The sequence below is a fragment of the Ascaphus truei genome, chromosome 2, assembly GCF_040206685.1.
Source record: "Ascaphus truei isolate aAscTru1 chromosome 2, aAscTru1.hap1, whole genome shotgun sequence".
NCBI classification, from domain to species: Eukaryota; Metazoa; Chordata; class Amphibia; order Anura; family Ascaphidae; genus Ascaphus; species Ascaphus truei.
In genome coordinates, this window is record NC_134484.1 from 289,603,829 (window position 1) to 289,629,448 (window position 25,620).

The following is a 25,620-nucleotide window of genomic DNA, read 5'->3' on the forward strand; positions in this document are numbered from 1 at the left end:
GACGATCTAGAAAACAGATCCAGAAGATGCAATCTGAGGTGTGTGGGCATACCGAAGAATATTCCGCAGAACAAGCTATTTGTCATCGTAGCGGAAGAAATCCCTAAACAATTAGGACTGGATCTACAGGACCTTCCCCTCGCGTTAGACCGAGTACACAGAATTGGACCTCCAAGAGATCCTGAGGAAAAAGGCCACAGATGACGATTGCAAAGTTCACCAATTACACGGATTATGAAAAAGCCCTACGCCACTACAGGAAAAACGGACAGTTGCGACTACAGGGCACCCCGGTTTATGTTTCTCAGGATTTCTCTGCTGAGCTTTCCAGAAAGAGGAAGGAGTTCAGCACAATATGTTCATAGTTGTTCAAGCAAGATCACAAATTTACTTGGCCTATCCAGTGAAGATAAAGCTTTTCACCCAGGAAAGTATCGAAACATTTTTGTCACTTCCAAAGAGGCAGGAACTTTCCTGAGCAGAACAAGAACGGAGACTAAGGGAAAACCCCTATGACTATAAAAATGTATGTCGGGGTAGGATGGTCCAGTGGGAGAGACAGTGATCTCCAAGCTGACATATTATATTTACTTTGCTCAAAGGGAAATAACTGTCACTGGAGAAAGTGAAATAAATAAATAAAGTGAGCAAAATATGAAAGTGAAATAAATTGTAAATTTATTCTCATACACACAATGGAAATTCGAAATACAGATAAGACACACTTACTTGGGAACTGGGGTCGAAAACGAGACTTTCTTAGGTGCAGGGAACTCTAAATAAGTTTTACCTTGACTTGGACTTATTAACAAATGTCCTGGAACTAAAATCAGCTTGAAATCTCAACAGCGACAGCTACATTCGTTTCTGAATTTGGCCGTGAAAAGCTGGACTTAGAATATTTTTCCGGGCAGACTTTTCTGAAGCTGGTGCTCTGCTATTCACACAAAAGCACTTTTGAAAAGCCCGCCCACCTTCTAAAATCTCATTGACTCAGAGGTTTCTTATAGTATTTGGAGTCTCATTCACAAAATACTACAGCCAATCACAGAGTAGGAACTTTCTTAATAGCCAATCAGAACGAAGCCGGTATGGAAAGCCGGGTCTGTGGGAAATCTGAGATTGCCAAGGGACATGCAAAAGTTTGCCACCTCTGTCGCTGGCTAGCTCATGCCACCCACTGGGTCAGGCTCACCCAGGTCTGACAGTACAAATGGCAGCCCGGACGACTGCCATTGATCCCAGGACGTGGGTACTTGAGCCATTCCCTGTCACCCAAATAGCTTTCACACCTCTGGCATCCTCTGTTTACCCTAGCCCTAGTAGCCTGTCTTAACATTGGTTCCAAAAGTCCAAGCTCATTACAGTACACAACAGCACATTTCAATATATTAATAAAATTAGACTTTAATACATTCCTAACCCATGGGTAAGGGGAATAGAATAAAAATGTGTACTTTTTGGTCTACACGCCTTTATTCCCCACACAATAGCTAAGGGACCATATCTACGGCTGGGGCTACCCACAAACCTAATACTGGTTTTGGGCTACCTCGAGCACTAACTGGGGTACCCCCCTTAACCTGGGGATCCCCACACTTACAGGGACACTTTGCATCCCTATGCCCCATTTACCTTTCTGGGCTATGCTGAAGCAGGGAACCCTAGTGGTGAGTCACGCAAGCGTTTTCAAGGGGAGATATTGCCGGGACAATGTGCCTACATGTATCCAGGAATATGGCATGACACCTGGGTACATTTTTAGAGGAACCGACAAATCCGGACTCCAACTATATAGGCACATTCTGACAGAATATCTCTGCAATGCCCCACTCCCCACCCCCCCCTTCAAACACATGCCCTAGCAATCCCTGCTCGCTGACACACCTGGAAAGGTAAAAACACAAAAATTCTTTATTACCGCAAAGTAGTTTATCCATACGCATTACCGGGCACAAGTGCTAACACTCCTGAACCATTACATACAGATCAGGGGTAACTATTCATGGGCTTGACCTTTATTGAGAGCCTGGTTATCCCCTTACCATCACAATGACCATATCAAGCGATTGTCATTTTGATACTTGTAAACACCTTAACCTCTCCTCACTTTGTATAGCTCACCTGGTGTAGATGTAGGTTGGTATAGTAACATTATTTGTTTTATACACTATTGGAAATTTAAAGCAAAAAATTCAGTTTGAGGGGCACCCACAGGCCTCAACACTCAATTAGCCTTTACTATGTTATTCATAATGTGAGTTAAGAAAGTTATCGAGGTTCGCTTGAACTTCAGTGTTTGTTTGTTATGGTTGATCGCTTTACATTTTATGATGGCAATTAGGGCGGTCAATGTAATCTTGGCTAATATGCTTGTATGTATGTCTTTATATAGCGGTATTAATGTACATAGCGCTTCACAGTAGTAATACACAACTATCATATAAATAACAAATAATACGAATAACAGGTCTTGGGAAAAAGTGCTTCAGACATAATAGTAACATTTCGGAAGAGGAGTTACTGTTCTAAAGAGCTAATAATCTAATTGGTAGGTAGGAAGAACGTACAGAGACAGTAGGAGGGCATTCAGGCAAGTGCGTCTGAAAGGGGCCAAGCTTTATGTATCAGGTGTATAGTATTATCCACGGTACTACTCATATGCTTCTTTAAGCAAGTGTGTCTTAAGGTGGGTCTTAAAGGTGGATAGCGAGGGTGCTAGGTGGGTATTGAAGGGAAGGGCATTCTAGAGGTGTGGGGCAGTCAGTCAGAAAGGTTTAAGGGGGGAAAAGGGCTTTAGATACAAAGGGGTAGAGAGAAGACATCCTTGAGCAGAACGTAAGAGTCAGGATCATGCAAAGCGAGAAATTAGGGCTGCGATGTAAGGAGGCGCAGAAGAGTGTAAAGCTTTAAAAGTGAAGAGAATTGAGTGTAAGATGCGGGATTTTATAGGAAGCCAGAAGTGATTTCAGCAGGGGAGATGCTCAGACAGATTTAGGAAAAAGTAGAGTGATTCTGGCAGCAGCGTTTAGGATAGATTGGAGGGGAGACAGGTGACATGCAGGAAGGCTGGACAGCAGGTTGCAGTAATCGCGATGGGAGACAATGAGGGCCAGAGTCAGAGTTTTAGCAGTCGAAAACAGAGGAAAGGGAGTATCTTTGTAATATTGTGGAGGAAAAAGCAACAGGTTTCAGAAACGTTTTGAATGCGAGAGGAGAATGTGAGAGGGGAGTCGAGTGTGACCCCTAGGCAACGTGCTTGTGCTACTGGGTGAATGATAGTATTTCCAACAGTAATGTGGAAGGAGGTACTAGGGCTAGGTTCGGGAGGAAGTATGAGGAGCTCTGTTTTTGCCATGTTAAGTTTAAGTCGGCAGAGGGCCATCCAGGATGATATCGCAGAGAGACATTCAGAAACTTTGGTCTGTAAAGCAGGTGTAAGATCAGGTGGTTGAAAAGTAAATTTGTGTGTCGTCAGCATATAGGTGATATTGAAACCCAGGAGATGTGATTAGGTCACCTAGAGAAAGTGTGTATTAAGACAAGAGAAGAGGTCCCAGGTCAGAGAACTGGGGTACACCCACAGAGAGATCGATAGAGGAGGAGGAGGTGTTAGCAGAAGAGGCACTGAAAGTACGATGGAAGAGGTAAGAGGAGATCCAGGATAGAGCTTTGTTACGAATACCAAGAGTATGGAGACTGTGAAGGAGAAGAGGGTGGTCCACGGTGTCAAATGCTGCAGAGAGGTTGAGTAATATGAGCAGAGTGTAATGACCTCTGTCTTTGGCAGCATAGAGGTCATGAATTATTTTATTGGGGGCTGTCTCAGTCGAGTGAGCATTGCGGAAGCCAGATAGTAGAGGGTCTAGGAGAGAATAGGTGTTGAGAAAGTGGAGCAAGCGTGAGAATACAAGACATTCAAGGAGTTGAGAGGCAAATGGCAGGAGGGAGAAAGGTCGATAGTTAGAAAGACAGGTATGGTCAAGCATGCTGTTTTTGAGTAATGGTATGACTGTTGCATGTTTGAAAGATGTGGGAAAGGTACGCGAGTAGAGGGAGAAATTAAAAATGTGTGAGCGAAGGGACTATAGTAGGAGCAAGAGGTTTTAGGAGATGGGAGAGAATGGGGTCAAGAGGGCAAGTGGTAGAGGGAGAAGAGGAGATCAGCAGTGACACATCCTCCTCTGAGAGAGCGGAAAGAGTCAAAGAAGGCAGGAGGAGAGTTAGGAAGCGGTGTAGGATGGGAGGAGGACACAAAGGGGATGTTCTGACGTACGGATTGAACCCTTTCCTTAAAATAATCGACAAAGTCCTGAGGTGAGATGGAGGAAGAACGATGGGTGGAAAATGGGACAGAACTAGTTGGAAACAATGATCATATTTATGAGTAGGTACAGTATATAGGTACATAATCCCAAATCAGATGACATTATGGTATAACTGGTATGATGGAATGTTCGAGGGATAAATTCCCCCACTAAAAGGACAAAAATATTATCGCACTTTAATCGTCTGAGGGCAGATATTGTTTCCTTACAAGAGACACACCTAACTAAATTAAAACATTAAGAAATTGATAAGAGGGTGGGTTGGTGAATGTATTGCAGCTTATTACAATAGTGAAAAAAGATTAACTACTGTACCATTCTCTTTAGGAAACATTTTAACCTGTGGATAGTGAACAGTACACTCGATCTGGAGGGTAGATTCCTGCTAGTTAATGTTGTCCTAGAGAACAGCCCCATATTGCTATGTAATATTTATGACCCCAATGTCTACTCTAAAGAGTTTTTCTGGATATTGTAAATAAAGTAGGGAAGGAAGAGAACTCGCTAATTATCATAGGAGGAGATTTCAATGTAACAGACAATTGGATAATGGCTAGGTCTCCATCAGTACAGAATGGACCAAATATAAAAAATAAGAAACCCTATCTAGTGTAATAATAAATTTGACTTATATTAAGAAATCTCTGGGCTGGTTGATGGTTGGAGAATTCTGCACCCCCCGGATACGGAATACTCAATTTTTTCATTCTCACGTTTAGATTATTTGATGGTGGGGGTTAACCTCCTTCCAAGGGTCAAATCCACAAGCATTGAGAATATAGTACTATCAGATCATGCCCTGATATGGATAGACCTCTGAGTAGGGAGAAAACTCCCAACACAGAGGGTGCAGAGATTCCCGAGTACACCAACCAATAGACCAGCGGTGTGCAAACTGGGGGCGCGGGCAGTTGCAGAGGCTCCGCACTCTTCCCCGAGGCATTTAAATTAAATGCCGGGGGACCGCACGAGGTTTCTGCAACCTCAACTTACCGGGATACAGCCGGCTTTTGGTCACGTCGCCATGACAACGCGGCATCAAATGATGCCGCGGGGTCATGTGACGTGATGCATTGTCATGGAAACTTGCGTCAAATTATGCTCCAGGGTCACGTGACAGCATACGATGAATACAAAAAAACTCCCTCAACTGTCCATAAATAATCATATATATTAAAAAAATGTAGGAATTTGAATTCATAGCGCAGGAAAGAGAAGAAGCAAACATCCGTTACTTTAAGTTTACACTGTATAAATACGGCAATAAATCTGGGAGACTCTAGTTAGAGGCTTCAGGCCTCAGACCCTCATAAGTTCAATAAAAGATAAGAACTCAGAGAACATTTTCACCTCACCTGAGGATATAGCCAAACAATTTGAGATTTTCTATAACGACCTGTATTCCCAAAAAAGTATTTCTTCCCAGGGTGGTGTGTGTATACACACTAGTACAATGTGTATGAGCCAAGGACCCCACTAAATCTATAAGCATAAGATCAACTGTAGAGTAAACAGAATAGGGCCCACCTTGGTTACACTCGAGTATCAGCATATAAACTGGTGTAATCCATTAAGGTCTAATGCAGATGTAGGTTGTGTCCCATGTTACCGCTATAGACTCACCTTATGATATGGAGTTAAATGATTAATCTTACAGTTAACTTCCCGTGTTAGTAGGTACTTATTGTGTTTTCCAGTCGCATGTAATGGATGTACAGAATTATAGTTATTCGTTTAATTCTGACATTAAGATACCAGTGTCAGACAGGCGTTATATGTTGCTGGTATTTACTGTTTTTTTTAAATATATTTTACTTTTTGTAAAAAAATTATTAAACCGCTTCTGATTGCGCCTTTTCAGGTAACAAAATACAAACATCCTTAATAGGACTTACATGAACGCTCATATAGATCACTTTTCCCTGATGTTAGTAGCCTGATGTGTTTTCTCTAATAGTGGAATTGCAGCAATAGCAAAGTGCAGAATTAAAATTAATCCTGACATTAGGGTTCCAGTGTCAAATTGGCTCCATGTACAGCTAAACCCCGTTATAACGCGCCTCGTTATACCGCGGTTTTCCCGTGGCTCCCGTTTTAAAAAAAAAAAAAAAAAAATTATTTAAAAAAAAAAAAATTTTTTTTGCACACTTCACACACTGCACACACTGCACACACACTGCTCATTGCTCACACTGCCACACTGCACACACTGCTCATTGCTCACACTGCACACACTGACACACTGCACACTGCACACACACTGACACACTGACACACTGCACACACACTGCTCATTGCTCACACTGCCCATACACTGCACACTACACACACACTGCTCATTGCTCACACTGCACACACTGACACACTGCACACACACTGCACACTGCTCATTGCTCACACTGCTCATTGCTCACACTGCACACACACTGCACACACACTGCTCATTGCTCACACTGCACACACTGACACACTGCACACACACTGCTCATTGCTCACACTGCACACACTGACACACTGCACACACACTGCTCATTGCTCACACGGCACACACTGACACACTGCACACACACTGCTCATTGCTCACACTGACACACTGCACACACACTGCACACTGCACACACACTGCTCATTGCTCACACTGCACACACTGACACACTGCACACACACTGCTCATTGCTCACACTGACACACTGCACACACACTGCTCATTGCTCACACTGCACACACTGACACACTGCACACACACTGCTCATTGCTCACACTGACACACTGCACACACACTACTCATTGCTCACACTGACACACTGCACACACACTGCTCATTGCTCACACGGCACACACTGACACACTGCACACTGCACACACTGCACACACACTGCTCATTGCTCACACTGCACACACTGCACACACTGCACACACACTGCACACACTGCACACTGCACACACACTGCTCATTGCTCACACTGCACACACTGACACACTGCACACTGCACACACTTACACACACTCACACACATTCAGACACTTACACACACTTAGACACTCACACACACACACTCACAGACTGCACTCACACTGTACACACACTCCTCATTGCTCACACTGCACACACTGACACACTGCACACACACTGCACACTGCACACACTGCTCATTGCACACACTGCACACACACTGCACACACTCACAGACACTCACACACACTCACACACATACTCAGACACTTACACACACTTACACACACTCACAGACACTTACACACACTTACACACACACTCAGACACTTACACACACTCACACCCACATACACACACTTTCTCTCCCATATATACATACACACACACACTCTCTCACTCTACACAGACGGGGGGTGGGGTCGGAGCAGAGGAAAGGCCGCGACCAGCACCACCACCCGCTCCCCCCCCTCCTCCCGCGCAGGCAGCGGGAGCGCCAGGGACAGCGGTGGGGAGAAGAAACCCCCCCGCTACCACCTCCATGCAGGCAGCGGGAGCACCGGGCACGTGGAGGGATCAGAGGTAAGCGGGGACCGGAGGGACATCCCCGCTCCCATCTCCTTCCCCGCGGGCTGTCCTGCGGTGACAGGGGGAAGCAGGGAGCGGAGGGACATGCCCGCTCCCATCTCCTGCCCCGCGGCCTGTCACGCGGTGACAGGGGGAAGAGGGGACCGGAGGGACATCCCCGCTCCCATCTCCTGCCCCGCGGGCTGTCCCGCGGTGACAGGGGGAAGCGGGGAGCGGAGGGACATGCCCGCTCCCATCTCCTGTCCCGCGGGATGAATCTGCATTAAAGCGGCGGCCATTTTTTTCCCCGCGACCCCGTTAGTAACGCGGTGGTCTCGGGGTGGACCCCGAGACCCGCGTTATAACGGGGTTTAGCTGTATTGACCAGCAGGAACCCTTCTAATACAGACCAGTTTGTGTGCTAGTATCGTGCTAGATTTCATGGAGTAAAACAGCAGTCAAAATGTATCCATTGAGCTGTATACAGTACATAGATTACCCTGTTGAGACAGCAGTATCTACCCACATATGGTCTCATTACAGAACTATTACCTATAATGTCTGTAAACCTTTTTTAATAGATCCAGAACTTGGAGGCTTAATAAAGTATCTATAACCTAACCGCTGAACAGTATGTTTTTATGTGTATCTGAGTAGAGCGCAAACCCGTGCAAACACATACACATACTGATATGTTTTGCCCACGGTTACACAATGGCTGGAGCAGATGAATATAATTGCTTAGCGATCCATGTTGTGATCTCCCCACAGTGTTTTGACTTTTTTAGCCGAGTTGGCGTGTTTGCACTAAACGCTAATTACTTGTACTCTTTACAGTCAAAGTTCCTATAGTATAGCCGTTTGTTAGTTGCGGAGGTACGGAGTTACATTCGCTCCGCTACTATTTTTGAAACAATATGTTATGCCAGGACGCAGGTTCTTAACGAGTCAAACAGTGATTAACGTAGACATGTAATAAACGAGATGCAAAACTTCTTGCGGTATATTAACATTGTAACTACAGAAGTAGCCGGCTAAAACGCGGTACATTTTGTCGTATAAACAGACTACTTCTTCCGGGGTGACCAAGTGATTGACAAATGTAAGGTTCTGGATCAAAGGGCGCTAAAGAACTATCTAGAGGAAGGCATTATAGAGTCTTAATTTACAATATGACAAATCCAAACTATGGTTTCTCAGGAGTTGGGTCAAAGCTGGTTTTAGTGTTTTGTTCATGTTTGTCTGCTTGGATTAACATATAACATATTATTGTTCCTCCTCTAGTCTGTAGAATCCCCTAGAGGCCGTCATTGTTTTGTTTAAAAAAAAGTGTATGTTTAATTTGATTTGCATGTTTAATTTGATCAGATGTGATCGCTGTTTGGGTTGGTTTATTTTATTTACCTTTTATTCCATAATCTTCTACAAAGAGAAAATACGAAAAAGTATTTAAGAAGTCAGGCCTCACAGATGTGACAGATCATCTAATGAGTTAGTCAAAATATTGTATAGCGTTCCATGTATATGATGTAAACATATGTTTTCTTTATATGATGCTTCGTTTCACTTGTCAATCTACAATAAAGGATCGTAAAAAACAAACAAACAACAAAAAAAAAAAACCAAGCAGATGATGCTACGTTTTAAATCCAGAATAAAATGAATTACTGTATATCTATCGGCAAAAAAAAAAGTGTGGAGTGATGAACAAATGTCTTACGTTTCTTACACAAAAACAAAATTGATAAGTCCCATAATATATACATATACAGTACAGTATGTTACCATAAAAACACCAGACAACCGCATGTTCAAACAGGGGTATTTTAAGGACAACTGTTTCTTAATCAATTTCTACAGTCATTAAGGGTCACGATGGGCGTAATCAGTTTATATACTGTTATAACTCACATAGAGGGACTCGCGACTGAACAATTTTTGACTACTACACAGATACACAATGGCCCTTTGATTCAATTTCTATTACAGTTGATAAGTATTTGAAGCCAGATTTTTATTTACAGTTGACAGGAACCGTCATGGGCACCTATATGGCCTAGTCTTTAACAAACTTATTTATGGTGCTATATGAGAACAAGTACATTCTCTCTTCCCATCAATATCTATTACAGTAGATACAATTATGATCTCTTCCTATTATGGTATGGAACAGAACGAGATTGGATAGATTTTGTCAATATCCTGAATACTGAGGATAACCCGATACATTTTACCTTTGGCTTTGATAGTTGTAAGATCAACTTTCTAGATGTGTTGGTGACTACTGACAAAGGTAGATTAACTATAAACATATATACCAAACCGACTAATGGGCACAAGCAACCAATTTCCATCTTACTGCATTAAAATGAGGACTACCTTACTCGCAGCAATTTAGGGTGGCAAGAATAGTCAGTGATTCAGATGAATGTATAGTACAGTTGGGATTGATGGCTGTAATACAAAAAGAAGATGAAGCACAGGCGGGGAAAGCACTCATACATGGGAGACAACTTTCACTGTCTGGTCAAACCAAAAAGGAGACTAACTGTTTAGCACTAGTGACAACATATTCTAGATTAACAAGACACGGCAAAAATTATTTTAACAGACATTGGCATATCTTGGCCATGGAACCAAAATTGAAACACTGCACACAAGATTGACCATTTTTTCCACCAAGAAGACACTATTCTTTATGTGACCTGCTGGTCAAATCCGACCCTTTGGACAAGTACCAATGGTTTCTACCAAACACTATACTAGCTCCGCTGCAACTAGGTTGCTAAATATGACACAGGTGCTCGACATGTCGCAGTGGATGTATTGATGATTTCACTTTCAAACATACCCATTCTAGCAACACTAAGGATGAGGGTGCATTTAACCTGTCATTCATCTACATGATCACCTGCTAATATAGCCTTATATAGGTAGGCAAGATGGATTGTACATTCCGCGAGAGGATGAATGAGCACTGACCTAGTTTCTGCTTCGCATCCGATAAATAGAGACAAAGCGGCAAAACCAGTGAAGGCTCTTTTTTTTGGAGACAGGCCACCAGCTATCCTCCCTCAGATACAGGATCATCGACCAGCTAGGGGAAGTGATGTCACAATGTTACTTCTCCAGGCGGAGACTAAAGGGACGTGTCAGTTGGATACAGTAGCACCGCGAGGCTTGAATGAGAATATAGTGGCCAACTGATTCTGCTGAATACACTGAATTATGGATATTTATTGATATTACATCACTGCTGAGACTGGACCATTCTATTGTGTTATGCTCACCACAAACCTGAACCGGACCACAGGGCTGAGGTGGGGATAGATATACACCGACCTTAGACCGCGAAGCCGGATCCAGGTTGCGAATTCCGTGGTCAAACGTAGCTGGATAAGGATTGGAGAAGGCAGGGTAATCCGTAGACAAGCCGGGGTTAGGGCAAGCAGCACAGGAGAGATGGTCGCGGTCACGAGCCGGGGTCATCATCAGGATGTTTGAGCAAAGCTGCTTCAGCGTATATAGCAGAACTTCAGGAAGGAGGGAACAGGAAAGGGGATCCAGTGCTTCAGCACACAAAAGCTCTCCCTAGCCGGGTACAACGGTGAGTAGTGGAGACCACTGGAAGGTCACTGGGAACAGGAACTGCAGACAGGACAGGAAACCCTGAGGGCGTCAGTGTAACCCCTTCAGCGCAGCTAAGTCTGCCAGGAACTGGGAGCTATGGCAAGAAGGCCAAGGCAGGCCAAACAGAGGTGCTGTGGCAAGCACAGCTACTATAGAAAGTCTATGCTCAGCAACTTCCTGGGGGAGGGGCAGAAGTTAAATAGAACAGGCAGCCAATGAGGCAGAGCTGCATAGGAGGCAGCAAGAAGCAGGCTGCAGTATAATTGCAGGAGCAGGTGATTCTTGATTGCAGGTTCAGACAGGGGTTTGTCTGAAAAAACTCTATAGTTCTGTAAGGATGAGTTCCATCCAAATCCAGGAGCGGATTCCTTACATATTGATCCCCTTAACAGCTGACTTTTGTTATGGACATGGGTGATACATCCCAGAGCGAGGACCTCTTTGACACTGAGTTGAGATAGACCCACCTTGACAGTAGGATAATAGAGAGAGCTGATCACAGTTGGATATAGTATTTACTCAAAAATGAGGACATTCAATGTCTTATCTTTTGATTCTGCTTGATGCTTGGACATAAACTTACTGTGGGCTGTGCATATCTAGAAACTAATTTTGCAAGCTGGTATGAGATTGTGGACACCAAATGTTCCTAAGTGATGGTATGCATTAATAATTCTAAAAAAGCCATCTACATCTAATGGTGTTGATTCTGTATGGTACCACATGCAGGTGTGTTTTAGGCATATACAGTATGTACCACAAGCTACCTAGAACAGTGTGCTGTTCATACGTAGAGACCAATTCTGATAAACAGTATGTGATTCTAATGTCATGATGTGCCGTACATTTTAGGAGACCAGACTACAATGTTATCCATCATGTGTTACCCACATTGTTTTATTATTACTGTAAACGATTCTTAACACGTAAGCATGCAGATCCAAAGATCTTACTATGGGTTGCCATCCACACACTGACCTTGAACCAATGATCAACAGGGAATAGATATTCTACGGATGTGCTTTTTGACTATGCCCTATGAATATGATGCAGTCAGTAGTAATGTATGCAATTTATCCAATACTTCTTTAAGATGCCTTAAAGACCGCTAGGGAATACATTGTTACTGTGTATGATGATCACTACACTGACTGTGACCAGAGTTTCACATTATTATATAACTCCCTATACCAACACTTGAAGTATTAGATACCTACTCTGCAACGTGTCTGTACATTATTTATGGCATGGTCTGCCTTTTGAGTAAATAAAGTGGCAGCTTAAGCTCAACTAAATGGTTGAAAGTAATTATTTGTGGGAGGAGTGCATACTGGGATCGTAGATAATGATAGAAAAAAGGAAAAAGTAATCACTATAATGCTTGCACTCAACCTCTTATTTTTACTAAAAGAGGTGAAAAAATTCACCTCCACTGATGTATCTTTTATTTTTTATTTTGCACAATTTGTCTTAAAACCTATATTCAAATAAGCGTATCAAATCCATTCTATATGTAAACGGGACTGATTTGACAATAATGCCTAGGGTAATTCATAAAATATATATCTTGGTTGTCACACACATATGTGAAAGTAATAAACGTTAGTGTTAGAGAAATTGTGTAGTGTCTACCGTGAATCCCCAAATTTAATAAAGTGCACTATTAATGTGCAAACATATATATCATGGTGTGCAAATAGTGATAAATGGTGAAAGATATTAAATAAAATAATAAAGATTGTGGTGTGTGTGGTTAATTATTCCTTTCTTTGCTTCCTAATAAAGTTTGTACAAAAAGCAAACAGGATGTATTCTCGTTTTCAATAAAGTACCTATATTAGCAAGCTGTACTTTTAGTAGTACTCAATATATTATTCAACTTCTAGTAGTCTAATATGTGCATACATAGAGATTGCATGCACATATGAGGCACCTAACTGAATGTTTACTATTGGCAAGTGCTTTCTCATCTCCTCAAATTACATTGCTCTATATATGGTATTTAGGAGCACACACATGTCCTATATATATATATATATATATATATATATATATATATGTATATATATATATATATATATATTTACACTCTGTGGTATCCTATTTCGTTAGTCATAATTTATGACTTGGTTCCCACTTCCTGTTCATATGCTATATGCAAAGAAAGGAATAATTAACCACACACCACAATCTTTATTATTTTATTTAATATCTTTCACCGTTGATCACTATTTGCACACCATGATATATATGTTGCACATTAATAGTGCACTTTATTAAATTTGGGGATTCACGGTAGACACAATTTCTCTAACACTAACGTTTATTACTTTCACATATGTGTGTGGCAACCAAGATATATATTTTATGAATTACCCTAGGCATTATTGTCAAATCCATCCTATTTACATATAGAACTGATTTGATACGCTTATTTGAATATAGGTTTTAAGACAAATTGTGCAAAATAAAAAATAAAAGATACATTAGTGGAGGTGAATTTTTTCACCTCTTTTAGTAAAAATAAGAGGTTGAGTGCAAGCATTATAGGGATTACCTTTTCCTTTTTTCTATCATGGTCTTTTGCACTGATCACAGCGACACATCTCTTGATCGCTGACCTCCAGTATGTGTGTGAATTTGCTGATAACATCTCCATTGCATATTAGCTTCTGCCACTTCTAATACTGCATGTACCCTGCACATAACTGTAGATGCTGCACAGAGGCTGATGTATAGTTGGGGAGTGGGTGCTGTAGATTACGATCCACAATGGACTGGGTGCGGAGTCAGTGTATTTGATCCTTGTGACGATAGGGACAGCCAACCTCACATAATAAAGGTGAAACCCGGCTGACTGCCCTGAACCCGTGTGTAATGGCCGCCACTGTGAGGCCCATTTTGGCATGTGTGTAATGTATTGTGTGTAACCTCTTCCAGATGAGAGCTATCACTGTGTGATATCTGGAAAGGGGAAAAACTGTATAATAAAAAGCACTTTTATTCCTTATGTTAGCATGTTCCCCGCAGTTAGCAAGTCAGTAATGTAATTTGTGTTAGCATTTCTCTGTGTGCAGACACAGTAATTCCCTTGGCTCGTGGCAGAGGCTGGATGCGGCTTGAGGACCGGGGCAATGGTGAGTGAGGAAGGGCAGAGACTCGGGTCTTGGAACTGGCTCTCGGCACCCCCTCCTCTGATTGGTGCAGCCACAAGGGTCCTTGTCCTCCGATTGGCTGCACAGTCAAGATCAATGATCTGATTAAATGGGGCGGGTGCGGCCGGCCAAAGTGTAGGAGATCGACGGCTATGTAAGGAGCGCAGCCGATCAGAGTACCAGATGAGTTTTGTAGTTGATCAGAGACAACGGACAGGTTTTTTGAAAGTGCTATTGGATCAAAAAAACAGAAGCCGGAGAAGACAACAATTTCCCCCCCGCAGACCCCAGTTGGTGAGGCATTGCAATTGTGTATTTGCTGGCTTGCCAGAATAAACTTTAGTTTATTCAACTATTGTGTCCTGTCTGGTGATCCCGGTGGTAAAGGTGTTTAAAGTTCTGGTCTCCGATGACGGTTTTTTTTTCTGGTGGCAGAAGTAGGATCACTAGGCTTAGCTCTGAAACTCTTGTTCAGTTCTGAGTTGGTCTTGATTTCAAGACTGCAGGACCAGTAGTTCCAGACATCCAGTGCATAGTCCAGTGTACCTCTCCGTTCACATTCCCCTTTCTGTAGTCTACCCGATCCAGGATGTCCGGAAAGGCTGGACATTTCCGTAGATGGACTCTGGCAAATGTGGTAGCTCATTGTGAGAGCTATGGTCTGCCGACCGAGGGCAGAGAAAAGGTGGACCTAGCAGGAGATTGTGCGGCATGCAGTCACTAACGACATTGACCAGAGATCGGAGGATGAATCCTCCATGAGTGAGTCGGATGGAGAGGCGGAAAATGCTGTAGTCGGCCAGGAAGCCACTCCTACTGCGGCAGCCAAGTTGATCGGTGTAACAGGGGACTTATCCCTGTTCACAAATGTGCCTCTAATCCAGCAGTGTGGTGGTTAACTGCTGGTAGGCAATCAACTAACACCACCTGCCTGATTACTTAGAAAAGCCTGTCTTGTGAGACAGGAAGTGAGGACTCCTTAGCTCTGACTGAGAGCTGAACTTTGGAGAGACAGAGCAGTGTTCTTGAGAGACTGACCAAAAGAACACCCATCTCTGGAGCTGACCGGTCTTGAGCTCTGTCCAGCATAGCTGATTGCAAGACACCAAATAAGACTTCTAAACCTGGATGCTGATATTTTCTGTGCACGCATGGGTGCGGTTCCAGGAGAACAGAGAAGCTAACAGATAAGACTTTCATTCTTAAAAGACTGCTTATATCTGCTTATTGCATGCTAAGTGTGTTTGGGGGCTGGGAGAAATGCTTAACTGACGGAGATGTGAATTAAGTGCATAGGATTTCACTAGAAATACTCCCAAGTGGATAGAAGCTTTGTTTCCCCCCCCCCCCCCCCTATGTTTGGATAATTTCCTGATGAGAAGGAAAAGGCACAATAAAGCCTATTATAATTTCACCTTATAAAGCCTCCCATTGTGTACCTCTGTGAACGTCCGTCTACATATGGTGTCCGAGGTGGGACAAGAGGTGTCTTTGTAGTTAAAAAGGACCGGAGAGTTTTATGTGAAATTTTTTGTTATGCTTTTTGCCTACAAACAAGTCTGAGAAACTTAGAAAAAGAAAAAAAAACCTCATGCAGCAGAGATCAGAGTTAAAGGAACACACCACTGAAACTTACACTGCATTGAAACTTACAAAAACACAGATGGACTCTTTGCCCCAATCCCAAGAGGAGAGAGACTGCTGAAGCAGGTAAAACCTTTAATTACCTATCACAAAGTGTAATACGGTCATTGAAATAGGGATTTTGCCTTCTAGCCATAGTCAGGTTTCAAGAAGTGAGTCAGCCCTTAAAAAGGGATAGGTGTTTGTTGTTTTCAAAAGTTTCACTGAAGCAGTGAATACATATGGTGACCCATGAGTGGTACTGATTTTGCAAATAAAGGTTGCCACACCGCATAGGGCTACCAGCTGTGAATGGAGTATATGCAGAAAAGTGTGAAAATTGATACAAAGACTGTGCTGAAGCAGGGGAATTTTAGCAAACAAATGCTGAGTGTAAAATTGCCCTATAAGGGGAAAAGGTATTTCAAAGCCAATTGCTGAGTGTTGAGTCACCCTGCCGGGAATTAAAGAAATAGTCCACTGCAAAGAATGTTTTTTTTCTGCAAGTAAAAAAAGTCTGTCTATATATATCTTGGGAGCAAAAACAGACACCCAAAGTGTGAAGTGTGAATGCCATAATACCCAAAGATGAGACTGAAAATTACTGAACTCAGGCAGAAAACCAAATTCTGTTGCTGAAGCGGAGGGATTGCACCTAGCAAGAAAATGGTGTGAAGCAAATAGACTTTTTTTACCTAGCAACTGCACATCTTGTATACCTGATAAGAGAAAATGCATGCACAGTACTGCTGATATTGTAAAACTTATCCAAGAAACAGATATTCTACAGAGATGCCTGTGAGAGCTACGACCTCTACACGCAAAATATGCCCAACTGTAGAACTACCACAATTGGGGGTTCTAGCAAATACAGTGGCAACAGCTGCAATAGCGCCTCCTGAGGTCAGGAAGAAAATTACACCTGGTAGCCTAAAAATGGAGGACAAGATGCAGCGTTCCTGTAATGAACCCTACCCCACGGAAGAGTGGCCCTTCCAGCCCGATAAGGAGGAAGAATTCTCTTACGGGGAACCCGAACCGAATCACACCCACACAACACCCCAAGAATGGTGGGGGTGCCTAAACTCGGTACGAACCGAAAAGACCGCTCTCTATGATGACGAATGTGATCGGCAGGAGAAAGAGCGGGAACAGCAGATCGCTGAATATTTACGCCACCTAACGCAACTGCAAGGAAAACATAGCGGATACAGTGAAGCTGCTGAAATTTCAAATAAAGACGGAGACCCCAATATCCCTGATGGGACGGAGTCGTCAAAAACAAAAAGGCGGAAAAAGAAAAAAGGGTCTTCACTTACCGTGGAAAGAACAGACACATCTGCAGATCCCGCGGAGGAAAAGGGGGTCCGAGATGCCCTGCAGCCTAGAAAAAATGGAGAATTCGTCCCGCGGATGACCGAATATCCAGAGGGCCCAAGGCAGAAATCGTGTACCCCAAAGAAGTGTCTGTCCGGTGCTAGTAGTGAGAAACCCTCAACCAACCATACCAGGGAAGCGGAGCTGGAACCATGAGTGACCATCCCTTGACCAGCCCTGAAGATGCCCTGAAAATTGCCAGGCGTGACTGTGATCTGCTCCGGGAACAATTGAAACTGGAGAGGGAAGATAATGCTGAGCTACAGAAGACTGTTCTCACACTGTATTCTGAATCCGGGACCAACTTGGAGGATCTAAGGACAGATCTAGATATAGCAAACGTTACTATTACCGCCATGGATGAAAAACAGAGAAAATCTGATAGCCTGATTGCTAATCTGAAGCAGAAATATGAGAAGGCACTGAAGGAGATTACAGTCTTTCAGCAAGAAGTTCGCAAGTGCCATAGAGAGGTGGAAGTTTCTCAGAATGAGGTTCACACTCTCCGCATAGAACTGAATGCCTCACACCAGGAGGTCAACAGTGTCCAGACAGAGGTGGACATATCCCAGAAAGAGGTTCATAATCTCCGCACAGCACTGGATGCCTCACACCACGAGATCGGCAGCTGCCGGACAAAACTGGAAGTCTCCGAAAAGGAACTACACAGTCTCACTGAGGAGCTGGACATTGCTAAAGAAACTATTGTCAATCTGGATACAGATTTCAAAGTCTCTCAGAAGAAGCTTCAGACCCTCAACCTAGAGAAGGAAGTCTCACGCCAGGAGATTGTCATTCTCAAAGCAGATGTGCGTAAATGGAAGGAGGACTGCAAAGAGGCCCTGAATAATACAGAGACTGAAAAAGGAGAAAATTCAAGATTACAAAGAGAAAACTTAAAACTGAAAGAAGAAAATTTTCAGTTGACAGACGAAGTCAAGGAAAAGTTTGACGCAGAGCACCGACTGCAGAACCAACTGCAAGGTCTGCGTACACACCCCCAGTATGCTGAGGAGAAGCAGCAAACGCTGCAGGAAGAAAAGCGGCAGGCTGTTAAAGAAATTCAAGTGCTGCAGGAACGTCTGATTACCCAGAATGTCCCCGCAAAGCAGTCTGAGCAACTGAAGGCTAACCTGAGCGTCACCAAAGCATCGCTAGAGGCCAAGCTTAGAACCCAGGTGACCCGGCACAAAAGGGAGCATAAGAAGGTCCAGAAACTAAAACAAGTAACTGTGGCCCAAGCAAAGAAGTTCATAGTGCTTCACAATGCAAAACAAATGTGGAAGCAAGCTCAGAGAAAGCAAAGTACGCAGATAAATTCCCTGAGAAGAGACTTGCAAGACGCACTCAAACAGGTTGAGACTCTGCAGACCAGTAACTTACAGATTCCTCCAATACGAATAAAGATATTGGCTCTGCCCAAGCACCAGTATCCCACAGTAACTAATGCCCGTGAGGACAAGGGTACAGTGAGAGTTGGGGACTCCACGCACCTTCAAAACAAGATTACGAAGTTTGAGCCACCTAAGAAAGCACTAGCCAAACCTACAGCTGCCCAACAGGCAACAAACAGAGGTATGAGTGCAGAATCAAAGCCAGAAGAATCCTTAGCTGAGGAAGCTGAAAAGATAGGACGTTCTCTGGAAAGGGCGGTGGAGGTGCAACTCAGTCCCAAAGAAGTTGAACTAGCGACTCCGTTGTGTGGAGGAGGTGCAGAAAGACCGCTTCAAAAGCGGAAAACTCTACGAGCTAGTCCTAACTGCTCTACAACAGTTGCCATACAGTTTGTCTACAAAAAGAGGAGTGCCCGACGCAACGGAAATCTCATGACCGCGCACTCTGTAAAAAGACTTTACTTGGAAAAAGTCCTCCTCGAGCGACTGAGGAGTGCTGATCTCAAGCACCTTCGGGAGGAGACAAAAATAAACTGGAGAAAGGGCTCCAATCCCAGCGGGACAGAGGGTTCTCTTCCTCCATCCACTCTCATTCAAGTCACAGAAAGATCTCGAATGAGAGTGGAAGGATGGGCTTTGGCCGTGGTAAGCCCGAGCTTCCCACAAACAGGGGAGGTATGTAACAGGGGACTAATACCTGTTCACAAATGTGCCTCTTATCCAGCAGTGTAGTGGTTAACTGCTGGTAGGCAATCAACTAACACCACCTGCCTGATTGCTCAGAAAAGCCTGTCTTGTGAGACAGGAAGTGAGGACTCCTTAGCTCTGACTGAGAGCTGAACTTTGGAGAGACAGAGCAGTGTTCTTGAGAGACTGACCAAAAGAACACCCATCTCTGGAGCTGACCGGTCTTGAGCTCTGTCCAGCATAGCTGATTGCAAGACACCAAATAAGACTTCTAAACCTGGATGCTGATATTTTCTGTGCACGCATGGGTGCGGTTCCAGGAGAACAGAGAAGCCAACAGATAAGACTTTCATTCTTAAAAGACTGCTTATATCTGCTTATTGCATGCTAAGTGTGTTTGGGGGCTGGGAGAAATGCTTAACTGACGGAGATGTGAATTAAGTGCATAGGATTTCACTAAAAATACTCCCAAGTGGATAGAAGCTTTGTTCCCCCCTCCCCTTTCCCCCTGTGTTTGGATAATTTCCTGATGAGAAGGAAAAGGCACAATAAAGCCTATTATAATTTCACCTTATAAAGCCTCCCATTGTGTACCTCTGTGAACGTCCGTCTACAATCGGTCTGAAGGCCGCTCTGGGAAATGAGGCATCCACTGAACAATGCCTGCAACTCATCCACCTGATCGCGCGCCCTGCGGTACCCGCCCCCTCCACAACCAGTAGTTACGGTTCACAAACTCCCTTACGCCCGGGTATCATACCAGAGCTTCACGAAGTTCGTGGATGGCACCGATGATATCGATGGGTTCCTGCGTGCATTCAAGAACTCATTGCACCAGCTGCCGGAGTGCCAATGGGTGAAGTACTTTAACCCCCAGCTGAACAGTAAGGCCCAGGAGGCATTCCGGGAGATCGACCGTGAAGATGCCAGCGATTATTACCTTGTGAAGGCCATCGCAGGGAACACCCACTTGGAGTTTACCTCCCAGCTAGCCCATCAGACCCGTCGGTGGGTAGCCGGATGTCAGGACACAACGTTCCGAGACCTGCTGTTCCTTATTATCCATGAGCAGTTCATGCTCAAATGTGTACCGGAGGTGCGTGAGTGGGTCATGGACCATAAGCCGGCAACGTACAGCAAGGCAACTACGATGGTGGATGAATATATGACGTGGCCACATTTCAAGAAGTGGGTCCTGGCCCCCACTCCAGTGCCAGGCAACCAAAGCACAAAAGGCAGCTGACCCTCCCCAGGCCAACATGCCATGGAGGAACAGGTCAAGCCCCGGAATTGCTGCAACCAAGCCCGCAGAGTGTGCACACGAGCACCGGTGCAACCGGCCGGGCCATCTGCAGGTCGACGGCCCCAACCTACCCAGATCAAATAACCCAATCCGGGTCAACACTCACAAACAGTGAGGCCGATCACCTACGTGGGGTTGGCCCCAGCAGCGGAGTAAGAGGCAGCCGTGAAGCGGGTGAAGCAGCTGACCCAGCCAGCGGTCACAGCAGCAGTCGACAGCGCAGAAGCGGATAGAGAGGGACATCGCATCACAGCCGTCGGGATGGAGGCCAATGATGTCCACCAAAGGTATTTGCACCCCGGTGACACCGGCACTATGGCAATCTGATGCGACCTGATATGGATAGCCCAGAACACCTGCTCCCAGGGACGGTGATGCAGGTAAAAATGCAGGACAAAGCCCTCAGGTCTCTGCAAGTTGCCTGGGTGTTCCTCGACTGATGCACCAGTAGAGGTATCCGGGATGTCAGTGTTATCCGGCTTGTACACAGACATCCTGCTGGGCAATGACTTGGGGCGCTTTATTTGCTCCTATGCAGAGGAAGATGCTCCCGTGGCTGTGGTCCCCTTGAGCCAAAGTTCGGTATTGCCCAGGCTGAGGTGCCTTTGGGGCTGCCGCCTACTGTGCTGATCATTACGGTCCAGGTTTTGGAGCCGAGAGCCGATGTCCCGGTGGAGACCAAGCAGGTAAACCAGCATGAGCCAGACCTTTGTCCCGACTACTGTCCCAACATTTCCCCTGACAATATGACTGAGGGCAGATGACCGGAGCTGAGCAAGGAGTTCAGGGAAGCGGTGCATTTGGACCTCGATCTGGAGGGCATGAGACTTCAGGCGGCCGAGTCTGACTCCAAGTTCGCATCTGATCGGTTCCTGTGGCACAGTAGGCTCTTATACCGGGAACAAGCCCCAGGTGCTCTGGTTAGACCATGGACAGGTAGGCGACTGTAAGTTTAGGGAACAGTTGTTGCAGGTAGCCCATGCGATCCTGCTGGCTGTCACTCGTATCAAAGCCGGCTATGTCGGACCTTCTACTGGTCGAGGGCATTGTGGCGGTGAAGGGGTTAACAGGCCAATAATAAAGGTACTATGCCTGGCTGTTTAAACCTAAACCGTGTTGGGATGGAAGGGTATAAAATGTATTGTCACCATAATACCAGGTTTTCCCCCACACTACCTTTATTGTCCGTTTTGCAGCTCAGAAGCTAGCTGCGGTTGTATGTATGTCTGTACTCTGTGCAAATTGTTTTCAAGACACAAGGGGGAGCTTCTAGCGCTGTGCCAAGTGCTGATTGAAGAAGCATGTCTGTGAGTAATTGGCTGCTTTGAAGATGGGTATCACTTTCTAAGCCGCAGACTTCTAAACCGCAAAGTCGATTGAATAAGTGGTCTGCGGTTTAGCTGAAGTGCCTTCTTGATACATGGTATCCTGCAGTCTCTTTATCCACTTAAGGTGAATTGGCGGCGCGTGACTGCGGTTACCGATCAAAGCGAGCACACATTGTATGCCGGCTTGTAACCCAGACCGATTATAGGTCAAACCGCAACCCACATCATAGAGCCCCTTCAATTAAGTGGATAACTTGCACTAGGAAAGAGCTAGCACTCTAATTATTGGAGTGCAGCTAGTTAGAAGTGTACCATGAAAATACATATTGGTTTTATATTTGTTGCACCTACAGAACATACATATATAAATAAACAGTCCTCCAATGGTGTTTTAAATGCAAAGGCAGGAACCCCTTTCCTGCCGGTCCGGCAATTAATCCACTAACATGCCCATATGTTATGGATGAATGAGATGAGGGATTTTTCATCTCTGTACTTCAAAGGGCACCTTGCTAAATCGGTGCCCCTAGAGAAGTCCGTAGTTGAAAACCTCAGAGACCCTAGGTGTTAGGATGGCCTGCTTATTCCCAAGTACCAGATACCGGTGTGAAGTATGGGCGCTTCACACTTGGTAGCCAAACCCCAGACTTGCTGTCGCCAGGTAAGGGGTTGGGCCCGCTATGCTAAGCAGCTCAGGTGTGAGGTTAACGCATGCTCTTAGCAGACCGGGAAGCAACTTCTGCCCGTTCTATGAACTCTTGGCAAGTCTGGGATAGGTGGGAAAAGTTGTTGCCACGAGAGGATTGGGTGTGTATGTTAGGAATAGGACCCTTAACCCTATAAAGATGCCTGCAGAGCAATCCCTGTGAGATTCATCTGATATTTTACCAATAAACATCCAAGTTTTATCGTCGCCGGTTCTGGAGTGTGAGGGGTTAACAACATTGTAACCAAGGATCGTGCCCCTCTTCCAGAATTGGTTTGAGCTAAGGATTCCCGAACGGAGATATAGGGGTGGCAAGTTGCGCCCCTAGCCAAGGATTGTCGCTTGGCTCAAATCTCGCACCCAGTTGCATGGGTGCAGGGGTGTCCAGAAACTTTGTTAAGTTCTGTGGACATTTTATTTCGTTTCCCCATCCCAGTAAGTGTTTATTGAGTGTAATTGTGAAGTATTGTGTGTTTGTCTAAAAAGGAAATAAATTACAATTTATTTTACCTGCCTTGTACTGCTCAGTCCAGAATCCCAGTATTAATGTGTTGGTAAGACCTGGTCAACCGTGACAGGCATCACAGGAGGAATCTGCGTTCTGCCACACCTGTGATGTCTACCAGAGAGTGGGCATGTCGGTTGACCGTGCAAAGGCTCCTACGGTGATCCGTTCCAGAGCGTAGTTGTAGACATAGTGGGTCCACTCATGATCCCTACTCTTCTAACAGCAACTTCCTGCGGTGGCCAACCACAAAAAAACACTGTACAGGAGTTCAGACGTCTTTGGTAATCTTCCACTGCTACCTCTAGAAGACTTCTATGCCCCTTGAAGAAGTCTACTTAGATGAAACGCGTAGGGCGACACCAATCAAGCTGGAAACAAGTTGACAGAGCAGAGGTAGCAGTCGAGGATTATCAAGGACGTCTGAACTCCTGTACAGTGTTTTTTTGTGGATGGCCACCGCAGAAATTTGCTGTTAGAAGAGTTCTCCAGGACTTTATCTCCCACTCCATGACCCAGGGGGTCCCACCGATCAAGATACTTAGTTTACTTGTGTTTACTGTTTTTATTACATTTTGCTTATAAAGTTTGCTTCATTATCCCTTCTGTCCTCTGCCTTGTTCTTATGGGAGTATCCTGCCCCTTCAGTGGATGATCTACTACACCATATGAGTTAGTTACTCGGGAGCAACCGAAACACCTATATTTCTCACTGAAAATGTGAGTAGTACCATTATATATTTTCATTTATTTTTGTGGAATCCTGACACTACTACACTATTTTTCTTTTTGTTCTCTGCTTATTTTTTTTATACGTACCTGGATGAGAGTGCGCTTCGGACTCTGTTACTGCTACTCCAATAGTGAATCAGGATCGAATTCACCCCACGGCAGCACCCATCAAAGGACAGTACACTTATATATAATTGTTTCTGTTTCACTTATATTCAGTATTTTGTGCTCTACTCTTTGTCTTCATTTGTCACGGTGTGATATCTGGAAGGGGAAAACTGTATGACATGGGGAACGGGGGCTATATAATAAAAAAACACTTTTATTCCGAGGGCTATGTAAGGAGCATGGCCGATCAGAGTACCAGATGAGTTTTGTAGTTGATCGGAGACACAACTGGTGGGTTTTTCAAAGTGCTATTGGACAAATAGCACTGAGAAGCCGGAGAAGAAGACGTTTAGGGCGAGCATACTGAAGCAGGCCCCTGCACCTAGTTGAGGCTAGATTCTTCCCCTGCAGACTCAAGTTGGCAAGTGTTGCATTGCGATTGCGTATTTTGTTTGTTTGCTGGCTTGCCAGAATAAACTTTCGTTTATTCAACTATTGTGTCCTGTCTGGTGATAGTGATCCCGGTGGTAAAGGTGTTCGAAGTTCTGGATTCCCGTGACACTCCTGTTGAAGTAGGATTGCATTTCTCCATTAACCCTTTCATTTAATATTCATCAGATATATCAGTTGCACGCACTCCAGGTGTTATATTACTAATGTGCATCATGTTATGTACACGGTTATCATTAATGCACCACTTCACGTTTTGCTGGAATGACACAGGGCTCACTGTCTGTGTGGTCTCATGTCTCCTAGCAACCAGGCACTGTTTTTGGCACCATATAGTTTGATTGGAGTCCTTGAGATTGTGTATACAATGCTGCACTGTCTTCATTTTGTATCTTGACAAAGGTTCTAGGGTGGACAAAAACATTGATCCCTTTATTAATATTCCTTATTTTCACAAGACCGCCAGAGTGCAATTCTTTCTGTTCTTCATAAAGATGGTGTCTATCCATCTTAAATAGGGGACTATTACAGTTTATTCTAGAACATACCAACATATTACAAAGCATTTGTACTAAACTGTGACAAATTTGGTGGTGAACAAAATATTGAACCCCTGGTCCTTACTGTAAATGAGTTAGCAACAGTTCGAATTGGTCATGATGAAAAGAATATGTTAAAGGATACATCCATGAACCACTGGAATAGCAAACTTCTGAATCTGTAAAACAAAAAACATTAAGATCTTTTATTTCTGGATATACTTTTAAGAACATG

The 25,620-nt window shown here is 44.3% G+C and overlaps 1 protein-coding gene across 6 annotated transcripts in view; it reads right to left on the reverse strand.

The window, feature by feature from the left end:
- The window catches only part of SACM1L (SAC1 like phosphatidylinositide phosphatase), a 423,363-nt gene that overhangs the window by 147,184 nt on the left and 250,559 nt on the right, over window positions 1–25,620 (reverse strand). For all 6 annotated transcript variants that reach the window (XR_012799181.1, XM_075586287.1, XM_075586286.1 and 3 more), the window contains one exon: window positions 25,531–25,564. Coding sequence is in view for 5 of the 6 variants with exons in the window: in XM_075586287.1 (XP_075442402.1) it covers window positions 25,531–25,564 (34 nt within the window). In the remaining variant the exon portion in view is untranslated. The remainder of the gene's footprint in view (window positions 1–25,530; window positions 25,565–25,620) is intronic.